Source organism: Eretmochelys imbricata, chromosome 8 (assembly GCF_965152235.1).
Source record: "Eretmochelys imbricata isolate rEreImb1 chromosome 8, rEreImb1.hap1, whole genome shotgun sequence".
NCBI lineage: Eukaryota > Metazoa > Chordata > Testudines > Cheloniidae > Eretmochelys > Eretmochelys imbricata.
In genome coordinates this window covers 9,392,423-9,405,394 of record NC_135579.1, presented here as the reverse complement: position 1 = coordinate 9,405,394, position 12,972 = coordinate 9,392,423, and the positions used below count along the sequence as shown (strand labels likewise).

The 12,972-nt window shown below is 41.3% G+C and overlaps 1 protein-coding gene across 1 annotated transcript in view; it reads right to left on the bottom strand.

Annotated features, from left to right (window-relative positions):
* Window positions 1–12,972, bottom strand: part of COL23A1 (collagen type XXIII alpha 1 chain) — a 346,638-nt gene that overhangs the window by 16,433 nt on the left and 317,233 nt on the right. The window contains exons 9-16 of the mRNA XM_077824679.1: window positions 10,308–10,424; window positions 9,253–9,288; window positions 5,869–5,895; window positions 5,399–5,425; window positions 4,147–4,191; window positions 3,156–3,218; window positions 2,153–2,197; window positions 1,511–1,588 (exon numbers count right to left, since the gene is read on the bottom strand). Coding sequence (XP_077680805.1) covers window positions 1,511–1,588; window positions 2,153–2,197; window positions 3,156–3,218; window positions 4,147–4,191; window positions 5,399–5,425; window positions 5,869–5,895; window positions 9,253–9,288; window positions 10,308–10,424 — 438 coding nt within the window. The remainder of the gene's footprint in view (window positions 1–1,510; window positions 1,589–2,152; window positions 2,198–3,155; window positions 3,219–4,146; window positions 4,192–5,398; window positions 5,426–5,868; window positions 5,896–9,252; window positions 9,289–10,307; window positions 10,425–12,972) is intronic.

The following is a 12,972-nucleotide window of genomic DNA, read 5'->3' as shown; positions in this document are numbered from 1 at the left end:
GTCGTCTCTAGGGGGGTGCTATGCAAAATGTTTGCTGCAAATCCTGAGACTCACCTGATTCAAGGTTTTGTGGGGACTCTGAAACTTGATTTACATTTGCAGATTTTTCAGGGCTCCTGGGTCAAGTTTTGTCACTGCACTCAGTCCTTCCACTCCCAATCAACACCAGGCTGACACAGTCCTGCTGGGGCCTGCAATCCCTCTGTACTCTTAGCTCCAGTATCTTCTGGGGCTGGATGACTACTACTTCTACAGTCTCTGCTTAGTTGGGAGTAAGAACACCTGATTGGCTTGCTTCCCTTAGTCCCAAACAGGTCTTCTAGGGATAAATGTGTCAATTTCCCTCTGCATTTCCTCTCCACCCTGCAGCAGTTGAGTGGGAAAACCTCTTGTTCCTACTGTTGTGGCTGCTTTAGCCTGGAGCCTTAGCTAATACTTAGTCTAATTGGTCTAGATAATACTGAGTCCTGTCATGAGTGCAGGGGACTCCCTTCCAGTCCTACGATTTGATGATACCACAGGCTACACCTGTATGCTTAACAGGGAACAGAGTGGCATCTGACCTCAAACCCACTCACAGTGACTCAATATGTTCATGCACCTTAGCCCATATTGTAAACATTAGCAAATCAGGCTGAAGTAGTCTGTGTTGCTTCTGTACATCCATCTAACCAAGCCCTCTCTAGTGCACACATCAGCGTGGTCTCCGAACACTGCAAACTCTTAGGAACGTACCTGATGCCCTCTGTCCTCTCACTCAGCCCTCCTGCCAGGCCACCCTTGTTCCTTAAATGGCCTCCTAGGTCAGGAGGAAGCATTGGCCTAACGGCTCCCCATTTCTTCCTAGAGACTGGGTGACCTTCACCATTTCCCCACATCTCTGGGGGCACTGCGTGGTCATTCCTACAAAGAAGTGCCTTGGGTGTGGCTATATGGTTTAGGCAACTATGTCCACTATGTCCCTGTTCCCCTCTTCTATCTTCTGCAGGGTGTGATGACTCCCCCACTCCCAGTAGAGCAAGGAAAACACTTCTGCTCCCACTGCCAGACAGCTCTATTCTGTTGGGACTCTAAGAAGCCTCAAAATCCTTAGCACAGGGATTCCCTAACAATACACACTAGCGGTTTTGGGGCATCTTGGCTTTTGGGTGTCTTTCCCAGCAGCCATGCTAATGATTATGGGGCTTCTCTCAGGCCCAGATCTACGGTGATCAGTGGGGAAGGAGTAGCTTGAGGAAAGAGAGGGTCCTGTGTGGACAACGTGAGGTTCAATCTTCCTAGGTATCTTGCAATTCTTGCTCATCCGTCTGCAAGGTCCTGATCGCTGCATCAACCAAACTCTGCAGGGTAAACTAACTTCCCCAGGCTACTCTAGCATATGTCTCAAGATCAGTTCTCTCTCAGATTCACTGGATTTCAATTGGTGCAGTAATCTCAGCTGGTTAATTCAATTCCAATTAAGAACAGGAGCACACAACAAATTATCATTATCATCTTATTGCAGAGGTACCTTGAGTGCATCCAGGATTCTGCCATCGTAGTCAATTATTACAGTATCTCCCTGTTCACCCTTCAGGCCAGGTGGACCCTGGAGACAAAGGCAAATTGCAAACTTTGTGGTAACAGCTATGGTGTTACCCCCTGAAAAGTGGGCAGCATGAAAACAACAGCTAGAACAGGGTTAAGTACTATTTTGGCCCCTAGATACTTTGGTATTTGTCTCCATATACATGCAATCGATACCAAGAATGCAACTATACAGAGCAAAGTCGGAAAGGACCTGGAAGTATAGGTTGAGTGACAGGCAGAATGTAATTACCTAAGCTGGCATTTGACTGGTACAGCCTCATTCTTATGAAAAAAAGTCATGGGATCTTTCAGTGACAGCAAGTGGTCAGCACCTCTCTGAGGTCAATAGTAAAAGTAGATGCAACTTAATTGACTTCACAGGAGCTATCTGCATTAATTTGGCTCAATATCTGTATGGTGATTTGTTTTAATATGCTCCATCTTCCATATTATTCTTATACAGTACTGAACCCTTCAACTATATGGCAACAGATGACAGACAGAGTTGGATGGAGGAAACTGACCCATGTTAAGGAGAATACAAGAGTCTAAATTAGTGAGGCAAAAACAAACGATCATATACCCTTGGTCCAATGGGTCCATCTCCTCCTCTCTCACCAGGATCACCCTGAAAATGAACATCACATTTATTATTCAGAAATAATAAGGAAAGTCAGAAGTATTATGAAAAAAGTCATTTACTGCATGTCAAATACTTATTTTAGGTAAAAGTATAGTCTCAATAAGAAACTCCAATTGGTCAAGAACAAATGGATTTTAGATATTTAGAAGCATATGCCTTGCTAAAATAACCTTAAAATAATCTAGCTGGCAACAAAAGAACCCAGCCTGATCAGATATAAGACAGCAAAACCATTTATACAGATTTGACTTAATGTATTTCCGAGTCACAAAGTGATGCCATTTCAATAGCTAAGCATTTAAACCTGAAAGTAAGAGTTCCTAATAGAGTGATACCAGCTTGAAGCAGAAGTACCAGCAAGCACAAATCAGCACTGCTACTATGGATTTAGAAGTAGAATGGCTAAGGGTTGTCTCCAGCCCTTAGTTTTGAATAGTTTTATGCATGATGGGGAGTATGACTGCTCTGAGCAGAAACATACTTGGATGCAGATTCCATTAAAGCAAAAGCAGCTGTAGAGGAACAGCTGATCATGAAGGGCAGACATGTTATGTTGTCACTGCTCAATACAGCGTGGTCATGTTGCTGCATTTCTTTTCAGTTGTGAAGAAAAAGTAAAACTGTGAGACACACTAATGCTAACTATGTAAAATGGATATAGTATTAATCAAAACACGCAAAGCAGAGGACAGAATCTTCAGATTTCTTGCAAGACAATGCAGCCAAAAATGTCAGAAAGTGGTGATTTTGGAACTCTATTCTCTGTCTCAACCCACCACGAAAAGGTAAAATGTTAGTGAAAGTTTACAGGCAAAGTTTTGGTTTTTGCCATTTTAATGCAATTTTTAGAAAACAAAAGTTTAAAACTCTTGTTAAACTGAAACCCACTGCCTCAATGCTGTTGTGACCAACTTCCAGCTTAATGAACATGTGTTTTATTTACCTTTGATCCTGGCAATCCATCTATTCCTTTCTCTCCTTTGGGACCTGTGCTTCCTTGCTCTCCCTGAAAATAAGATAATTCACACTGAACCTTACCAGATATGAACTTTGAAGCCAAAACATCTTAAGTCTAACTTGATAGGACAGAAAGCAATTTTCTTAAGGTTACAGTACTTTTGCCTTATCTTAAACTTCTACACAGATACTGGAATGATCAAAGCTTTGCTTTTATTCTAAAAGGTCTTCAAGTGCTGCCCATGCCCAAAAGGGAATTTGAAAAACTAAAATAAAGCTTTCAGGCTTTCAAACACAGTAGGGGAGGACACATTCACCAGCAAACCTAGTCCCTAGTAGGCAGCCACCACGAACATGTGAACAATGGGAAACTTCCACAGAACCGAGTCTGCTATACTGTTGAAGTGAAGTTATTATAAAGACCACATACATCCTGAATTCCCACGTCAAGGAAATTCCCACTGGCTTTGCTTGATTCAGTTCTGCAAGATCAGGTTCTAAATGACAACTTGTAGCGTATGTCTGCACCGCAATCACAACCGTGAATTCATTAATTTAATAATCTGAGTTATGACTTGCAGGGTTAGCCTGTGCTGAAGCTTGTGCTGCTGCAGCTTCACTGCACAGGTACCCAAGCTAGCTAGATTAAAGTGCAGGCATGTCCCCAAAAGCTGCAAATATGCCCCCTTGATAGCAGTGTAGACAAACCCTGTGTTATCATTTAGTTAGTGACTGTCAGCACTTTCAAGTCAACAGATAACAAACAAGTGAAAATATTTTAATTGGCATTAATACCCTAGGTGTTTAGATTACACGTCTATTGTTCCTTTTTTGTTCTTTTTAGTTTCAGATCAAAAGTGTCTGCTTATGACTCTCTGCTTTAGGAGCAATCTGCATTGACTGTGATATCTGGCCAGCAAGGGGTACCAGATGGTAAAAATAGCCACCAGGCAGACAGATATAGAGCTGAAATTTACCTTAGGCCCTTGAAGCCCTGGCTGTCCTGGGATCCCATCATCACCCTGGTGAAATAAAAATATACATAGTGTGTCTATCAAACCGTGAAAATACACAGGTCCAATATGCCAGCCAATGTTACCACTGGGTAAGAGCTCAATTATACTTATCACCATAACTCTGATGCGCTCATGGGATAGAGCCAGATTTACAGGGTTTTTAGGTGCCAATTGGGATTTTCATAAGAGCCTAAGCAGGTTAAGTGCCTAACTCTGATTGGAAGTCAACAGGCCTTTGCAAATCTGGCCCATAATATACAGGAAGGTTCTACCTGCATTTTGGAAATTGAATGCATTATATTCACTAAGAATTCTAACTTGTCAAAAAGGAGATTCACAGGTTTAGCTAGTCACTTGCTTTCATTGTTACATTTAAATTAAAGATTGTTCATAACTAGAGAATGATAGAGTTTAACCCTTATATATTGAAGATTCGGAGCCAAATTCTGCCCAGAAACACACAAGTCCTTGATTGCCTTAGGGAAGTAAGGAGGAAGTAAGGCATGAGCCTTTTGGAGTTTTGGTTTCAATTCTCTGGAAGGCATTGATATAGAACAGCTTTGGGCACCAGTATAAAAACTGGATAGACAGGATTGCTCATGCAAGGCTCCCTGGTTTTCAGTGGGCTACTTAGAGCAACAGTTTGTCCTCCTCGATGAAAGGCCAGTATCCTGTAGAAGAGCAGACAGTGTGTGTGTAAGCTGCTCTCCTTCCTTGCCAGAGAGTATACTTTCTCCAAACACAGAGATTATGTCCAGTGGGCTCCACTCCTCAGAGTATGGTGATGTCTTTGTTTGGTCAGTCCTACGAGAGATTCAGACTAACCAATGCTGGCCTGATGGAGAGAAGCATTCTCAAAAATTCACCCATTTTATTTTCAATTAATTCAGCAAAAGGACTCACATCTACAACCTTGTGTGGCATTTTGGCTATTTTATTCTTTGTCGATGGGGCTAATGTAATTACTGCTTCTGGGCTGATCACCATAATGAAAAACATGCTGATGGCACAACAATGTCTGTTTCAAGGTCACAGAATTGTTATTCTTTAATTGAACATGTGCTAGAAATCCTGAAGAATATAAAGTGTGAATCAGTGCAATCAACCATGACTAGGGCCTTGTTGAACCTTGTTTCTACAAATGGCTCACAAAGCATTTTGTGTGGCGGTGAACTTTTTTTTTTTAAAAAAGGAAGAAGAATCAATATCTTACCTTTCTCCCTGGAAAACCAGGCTCACCCTTCAAAAACGAAAAACAAAGGAAGGGAAATAAGAGAGAGATAACATGAAATAATCATACTCATTTTTAAAATTATCAGTTGAAGTAGAAATATTGTTCTGCTATTGATCTACATTATCTTCTCCTGAAATGCCAAAAAATCCAGTGTGCCTACAATATGCTAAAATTAAAAAAGCAAATTCCCCCCTCCTCATTTGAAATTTCATTGTTTTACTTCTCTTAACAATTAGCATACTTTCTGTCCAGAAGATGCAATAAAAAATTAACTTTTCAGTTTCCAGGCTATGGCCAATTTGATTCTCTGGCATTCATAGATGCAACTGATGAGGAGGAGATTACATCAAACTGAAAAAATGTGTGCAACCCTGCCCAGGCACATACAGGCATTTTGAAGGTTCTGGCCTTGTTAAAATTAGAGGTTTAATAAAATGTTTACCACCTACCTTTAGTCCTGAAGGTCCCCTTACACCCTGTTAAAAGTCAAATTTATCAGTATATTTATTTGGAAATAAAAGCATAACAGGATTTAAAAATATATGTCTACAAATGTTTACAGCTCTGTAGAAAATGGCGAGGATGCCTATGTCTGTTTTTGTTATTTATCAGCATTACTACAGACAAACAAACACTCTCAGTATCAATGCACTTTACACCACAAATAGTAAAGAAAATGCTCCCTAAAGATTTATATTTTATGTATGAAAAATGACCCATAAAGTGTTTTGGAACCTGACTCAGTACCATAACTCCATGCTAGACCTCTGCACAGAACAAATAATTGAAATGTTACAGGTGAACTTGTTGAGCTTGGTTATGTCGGCTATTTTATATTCCATAGTGGGACTCAAAAATATGGTCAACGGAGGATGTCCACAACACCAGTGCTTTCCAATAATCTGCTGGTGGGGAAGCAGGTGATTGGTCAGTAAAGCAGCATTAGAGTAGTTTGTAAATATAGCTGTTTATGAGATAATATAGATTAGATTCCAGGCGGTGGGACAAATTCATCCCTGACATAAACAGGCACAACTGCCATGATCTATTGTCACATTGTGAGTCAGCAACACTAGTTATTTAGTGGGTTTCAGGATCTTAACAGACAGGTTTCCAAGTGGCTATCCTATGTGAGGAAGGGGAAAACGGTCCAAAGGGCGTTACAACAACTGTACCTAGCTGGGAAGGAAATCCCTTCACTCCATGGTTTGAGGAGATGGATTTAGAGCTGTTTGAGTTGTTGTAACAGGTGGAAATGAACTACTGTTCAATTTAAAAGGTGATAGAGAGTAAACAGTCAGTTCATTACAGTGCTAGCGTCACCACAGAATCATAGAAATGTTGGGCTGGAAGGGACCTCAAGAGGTCATCAAGTCCAGCCCCCAGCTCTGAGGCAGGACCAAGTAAACCTAGATCATTCTTGACAGGTGTTTGTCTAACCTGTTCTTCAAAACCCCCAAAGATGGGGGGTTTATAATATAATTATATTTATATAATATATATATATAATATTATATATATATATATATATATAATATATAATTTATATAATATATATATATATATAATTATATAATATAATTCATCCCTGACATAAACAGGCACAACTGCCATGATCTATTGTCACATTGTGAGTCAGCAACACTAGTTATTTAGTGGGTTTCAGGATCTTAACAGACAGGTTTCCAAGTGGCTATCCTATGTGAGGAAGGGGAAAACGGTCCAAAGGGCGTTACAACAACTGTACCTAGCTGGGAAGGAAATCCCTTCACTCCATGGTTTGAGGAGATGGATTTAGAGCTGTTTGAGTTGTTGTAACAGGTGGAAATGAACTACTGTTCAATTTAAAAGGTGATAGAGAGTAAACAGTCAGTTCATTACAGTGCTAGCGTCACCACAGAATCATAGAAATGTTGGGCTGGAAGGGACCTCAAGAGGTCATCAAGTCCAGCCCCCAGCTCTGAGGCAGGACCAAGTAAACCTAGATCATTCTTGACAGGTGTTTGTCTAACCTGTTCTTCAAAACCCCCAAAGATGGGGATTCCACAGCGTCCCTTGGAAGCCTATTCCAGAGTTAAATTACCCCTACAGTTAGAAAGCTTTTCTGAATAGCTAGACTAAATCTCCTTTGTTGCAGATTAAGCCAGTTACTTCTTGTCCTAACTTCAGTGGACATGGAGAACAATGGAGCCCCATCCTCTTTATAACAGCCCTTAACGTATTTGACGACTTATCAGGTCCCCCCTCAATCTTCTTTTCTCAAGACTAAACATGCCCAATTTTGTTTTGTGTTTTAAGTTTCTTCAGGTTTTTTTAAACCTTTTATTGATTTTGTTGCTCTCTGGACTATCTCCAATTTGACCACATCTTTCCCAAAGTGTGGTGCCCAGAATTGGACACAGTACTCCCGCTGAGGTCTTACCAGTAGAGCAGGACAATTACTTCCCATGTCTTACATACAACACTCCTGTTAACACACTCCAGAATGATATTAGCCTTTTTCATAGCTGCATTCCATTTTTGACTCAATTTGTGATTCACTATAACCCCCCAGATCCTTTTCCACAGTACTACCACCTCGCCAGTTATTCCCCATTTTGTGGTTGCACATGACCTTACCCACTCCACTGTGGGTGATACCTATGCTAAACCAAACACATCCAAGTAGATTCAGCAAAGACCTTGCAGCACTTACTACCCCCTAGGGTGGTCCCCTGGGTCCATTTTTTCCTGTATCTCCAGGGGGCCCTCTCTCTCTTCCATACCTTCTTTTGTCTGTTGACAATAAATTCTTCACAGTCTTCGCTGTGATTTCTCTGCTTCTTCTCTTGCTTTTACTTGGGATAGCCAGGATAATTTTTTTCTCTGGTTCTTTGACCAACTTTCAGATACTGAGTGATCTTGCTTTTTGTTGCATATGACGAAGTAGGTAATCCAGAGGTGTAAAAAAACCCCCAAGAACCAAAACCAAAACCTAATATTTTTTTAAAGCTGCAAAGGTGTAATACTTCATGGTCTTCTACGCGGTTCAGTGCTCAGAACTTTTTCTTCTCTCAACCTTCTTTTCTTGGTTTGAGGAAGGTGCAGGAAAACGAGTGAAAATAATCCACATTTACCAACGGTGTCCCTTAAGAATTAACCCTCCCCTGAAAAATATAAACTGTGTCCTAGGGGAAGTGGGTGGCACCAATGAATCATCATCATGTCAGCCAGATTCTGTTCCCAAATTTCACAATTAGATACTTGTGAAACTCATCTTGGCATTGTAGCTGTAGTGACGCTGGTAAGTAGCATTAACAACATTTTCACCAATTAAAAAAAAAATCTCAGCGAAAATAAAAACTACCCCAAAATTCACAAAATGCAAAACTACTTCCTTGACTAATTAGAATCCAAATTTTGGAAGTGTACCTTTTCCTGTATCTCCAGGGGGACCACAGAGGAGGCAGGGGTGGGGAAAGTGGGAGCAAAGGAGCTTTTTAGAAGAGCTAGAAGACAAGAGACTCACCTCTTTTCTTTATGGTGAAGTAGGGTCTTATGGTGCATCTGAGAGGGCTGAAGTATCAAGGCAGTATCTGATTGCTTATGTTTCCTGTACAACTTTCTAAGCTCAACAATTGTCCATCTCTGGTAATGTGTAGCTTAGCATACTTTTTAATTAGCAAGCAATGGCACAAACAAAATAATTTGCTCTGTGTAGTTATGGAGGGGAGTAAATAGGACACCCAAGCCAAAAACTACATGCATGTCTGAGCTAGGCAAACATTCCACACTAATGAAGCATAATGAATCCATTTGTGCTGACACTACATGGCAGGAATAATACTACTAACCATCACTCCAGCTTCCCCTGGCTCTCCTTTTAAGCCCTGGGGAAAGAGGTTAACCAAGTCAGTGAAACTAATTACGGATATTTGCACCAAAACCCTTTATCCTCCAAAAAGTTAAAAAATAATTACTGAGAAGTTCATTGATTTTACATTCTGATTTTTTTTTTAAATGAATTACCAATGAGTTGGAGATTTGCAATGGGATGGGTGAAGGTTACTCATCAGGAAGGAAATAAACTTTGCTTTTTTATAAATTTAAAAAAATATTCTGACTTCTGCAGAAGTCAGCTCCCATCTCTAGCCCACAAGTTTTCCAGGATAATTAATTTCACCTATTGTGAAGCTACCATTTCTCTAACGACCAGACTTCTGCAGAAGTCAGCTCCCATCTCTAGCCCACAACTTTTCCAGGATAATTAATTTCACCTATTGTGAAGCTACCATTTCTCTAACGACCAGACAGTTATAGAGAATTAAAGAGACTTATTAGGTTACATCCAGAGGAATCATTAGAAGCAGCTCTGAGGCCACCTATGGTGACTATTCTCCTCCAGTTGTGATAGGGAAAGAGAAACTCAAACTTTGTGGGCTAAAAGCCTAGCAGTGGTGAGCACTGCTAGTAACCAGAGCCAGCATGCTGGCACCATGCAGGATGGGCCCTCTGGGCAGGCATCCATGCTGCAGGGTAGGGTACACACTTTTGCCCTCTTTAAAGAGAAGCACACATTCCCTGCTAGCAAGTTCTGGAGACCCTGGGGCCTGGTTAGACACCCCAGCTGCCAGACCTGGTCTCCCGGCAGCCATACTTTATTCCCCTATGTCATAGCTCCCTTTCCTAATGATCTCAAGTGCTAGGTGAGAATCCTAGCATATCCTGATGCAGCATCACAGGGCAGGAAAAGGCTCCTAATATCCCCTTCCCCTACTAGTACCTCCACATGGCCCAGAGAGGCATGGCCGTGTGCCAGGTGGCTCCCAGATGAAGTACATTGTGGGCATTCTTAGAGAGCACCCATTCTGTTTTACAATGTGAATACTCTGTATTTATCATTTCTTACAGGGAGGCCTTGTGGTCCCCTGGGGCCATCTTTTCCTGTATCTCCAGGGGGACCTCTTGCACCCGGTGGTCCTGGGGGACCCGGTGGGCCAGCAGCTCCATCTTGACCTTGATCACCCTGTAGGAAGTTCAGACAAACATTGTGATGTGAAAAAAAAACAACACAAATGCTAACAGCAAACTAACTACACTGAGTAGGAGAGAAACCAGCAGGGGGCATGGTAGGGGGATAGGTCCTTCTGATAGCAATGCCAAAATTGTTTGAATGGCTTGTCCCATAGTGATGGTTAAGATTTGAAGACAGCCAGTTATGGTGCATGTGCGTACATGTGGGTGAGGAGAGCTCTTCCACGTGGATCATGGATCACATCTCACCCTAGCTTTAATGCATGGTGACAATAAGGCAAATTTGACTGGATGCTTTTTAAGGTGAATGCCTTGGATACAGCCTTATAGTAAAGGATTATAGCATCCTGGAAGAATGGCCCCAAACACTGCATGGGGACACTGCATGGTTTGGGTGAAATTACTGTAGGCTACTGAAAGGTTTTGTTTGGTTAAATAAGAGACAGTAGAGAGAACCTGTGAAAAGACTCAGATTCCTCCAAAGTCTGCAAGAGCACTGTGGCATGCAGGGGTGTGTCTAATTAGAAAGCTACAACTGTAGGTCAAAATTCTCTGTTCAGATCTGCCAAGCAGATCTCATCTCTAATATATGCACAAAGCTGATGGTTTGTTCACATATCCAAGAGAAGTTTGCCCCCTAGAGTTTTATTGGCATGCAGGGAACCTGTTAGCTCTGTGGGTGATTTTCAAAGATTTTCAAAACTGGGTGTCTAAATTAGGCTCCACAGTCCATAGTTAGGCAATGGAATAACCTGATTTTCAGAAGTGTTGAGTACTCAGCACCTCCTTTTGATCTGACCCATATTTTTCCAAAGACTATCCCAAAGGATTTTAGAGTAACAGCCGTGTTAGTCTGTATTCGCAAAAAGAAAAGGAGCCACAAGTACTCCTTTTCTTTTTCCAAAGGATTTTAACATTGAATGTCCCAATCACGCAATCCCTATTCAGACAAGACTCCCAATGGGCCATTAAGGTCTTTTTTTTCAGTTTTGACTGATCCCTTATTCAGGATTTTGACCCACAGCTTCCAGCAGGAGTTTTGTCTGAGTAAGTTGTGCAGTACTGGGCCTCATAGCAAATACGAGCATAGAAAACACTTGTACTACCACCATTTAGTAGATAATAAAGGAATCAAAACATATTTAATGACATCCCTCTACTACAGTGGTTCTCAACCTATTTACCATTGTGGGCCGTATATGTGGCCTACAATGTGTTACGTGGGCTGCATCCATTACTACCTGTATGGCTCTGAGGATGTCACATGGGCCGCAGCTCTATGCTGAATGGGCCACAAGTGGCCACAGGTTGAGAACCACTGCTCTAATACAACTGAAATGTAATGATATTAAAATGCTCCACTTGCACCATACTTTGCCAGGAGATAAAGAAAAGATGAGCCTACATCTCTACTTGAAATTTTAACACTAAAGAATTTAGTAGTATACACTTGTTTCAGTTAAACAGCCAGAAAAGCTTGTTCAGAAGCAGGAGCACTCCTGATCTCAGAATGAATTTCACTACTCAGATTACCAGCTACTGATCCCCTGGTGAACGCCAATAGCCCAGCCTTTAGGATCCAAGCTGATTGTTCTGACATGCAGAGTTAACAGTAGAAATCCCCATGAAAAGGTTAGATCATAACTCTTAACAACATCTGGACAGGATACCAATCTGAACAAGACAGGAACAGAATTGTGTTTAATATGGTCCACCCACAAATTAGGGAGGGATTTTCAGAAGTGCCTATGTGAATTGGGAGCACAAATCCTATTGCCATTCAATGTGATTCATACTCCTAAATGACTCAGAGACTTGAAAATTCCACTGCAAATCCTGAAGACTCTACCCAATTTTGTCTCAGACAGGAAATCTCCCACTGCATTTTGCCTAAGTAAAGAAATTCCAGTTAAGACTTGCGGATTTGGACTGATCTATTTTATTGTGTGATTACTACTATTATTCATATGGTGCAAGTATAGCATACAGAACTATCCTTAATCTCCCCTCTTCCCCCCCATGACTCACACAAAGAGCCAGACCCTCAAGGCCTTAGTTTTCACTCCTTCCTTACATAGGCAGAACTCTCACTATGTTCACACGGAATTTTGGTTGAGTTAAAAACTGAGCAGGCCTCTCAGGATTTGGCTCATTGTATTTATAACTTACAATGGCAATAAGGTGCTATTAGCTAATAAGGAAACATAATTCAGAAGGAAGCACAGCAAGCCAGAAGACGTAGATTCAACACATCTACCTTAAGGATTCGTCGGCTAAAGACATGCTGGTCATTAGAGAGAAATCCATGATTGAGGCGAGGAAAAACCATCTAGCCAGGTGAGTGAGACGTAGAGCGTGAAAGATCAAGAAGTCAAGACAAAGGTTACAGCATGGGAGTGATTTTTAAAAGGTTCAGCTAATATTATCTTACAAAGTAACTTCACCAAGGAATAAAGAAATGACACTGGAGGAAATAACCAAGAAAGAGAAATAGTGAGATTCAATGATTCAATTGGAGGCTTTGTAAGTAACCAAGAAAG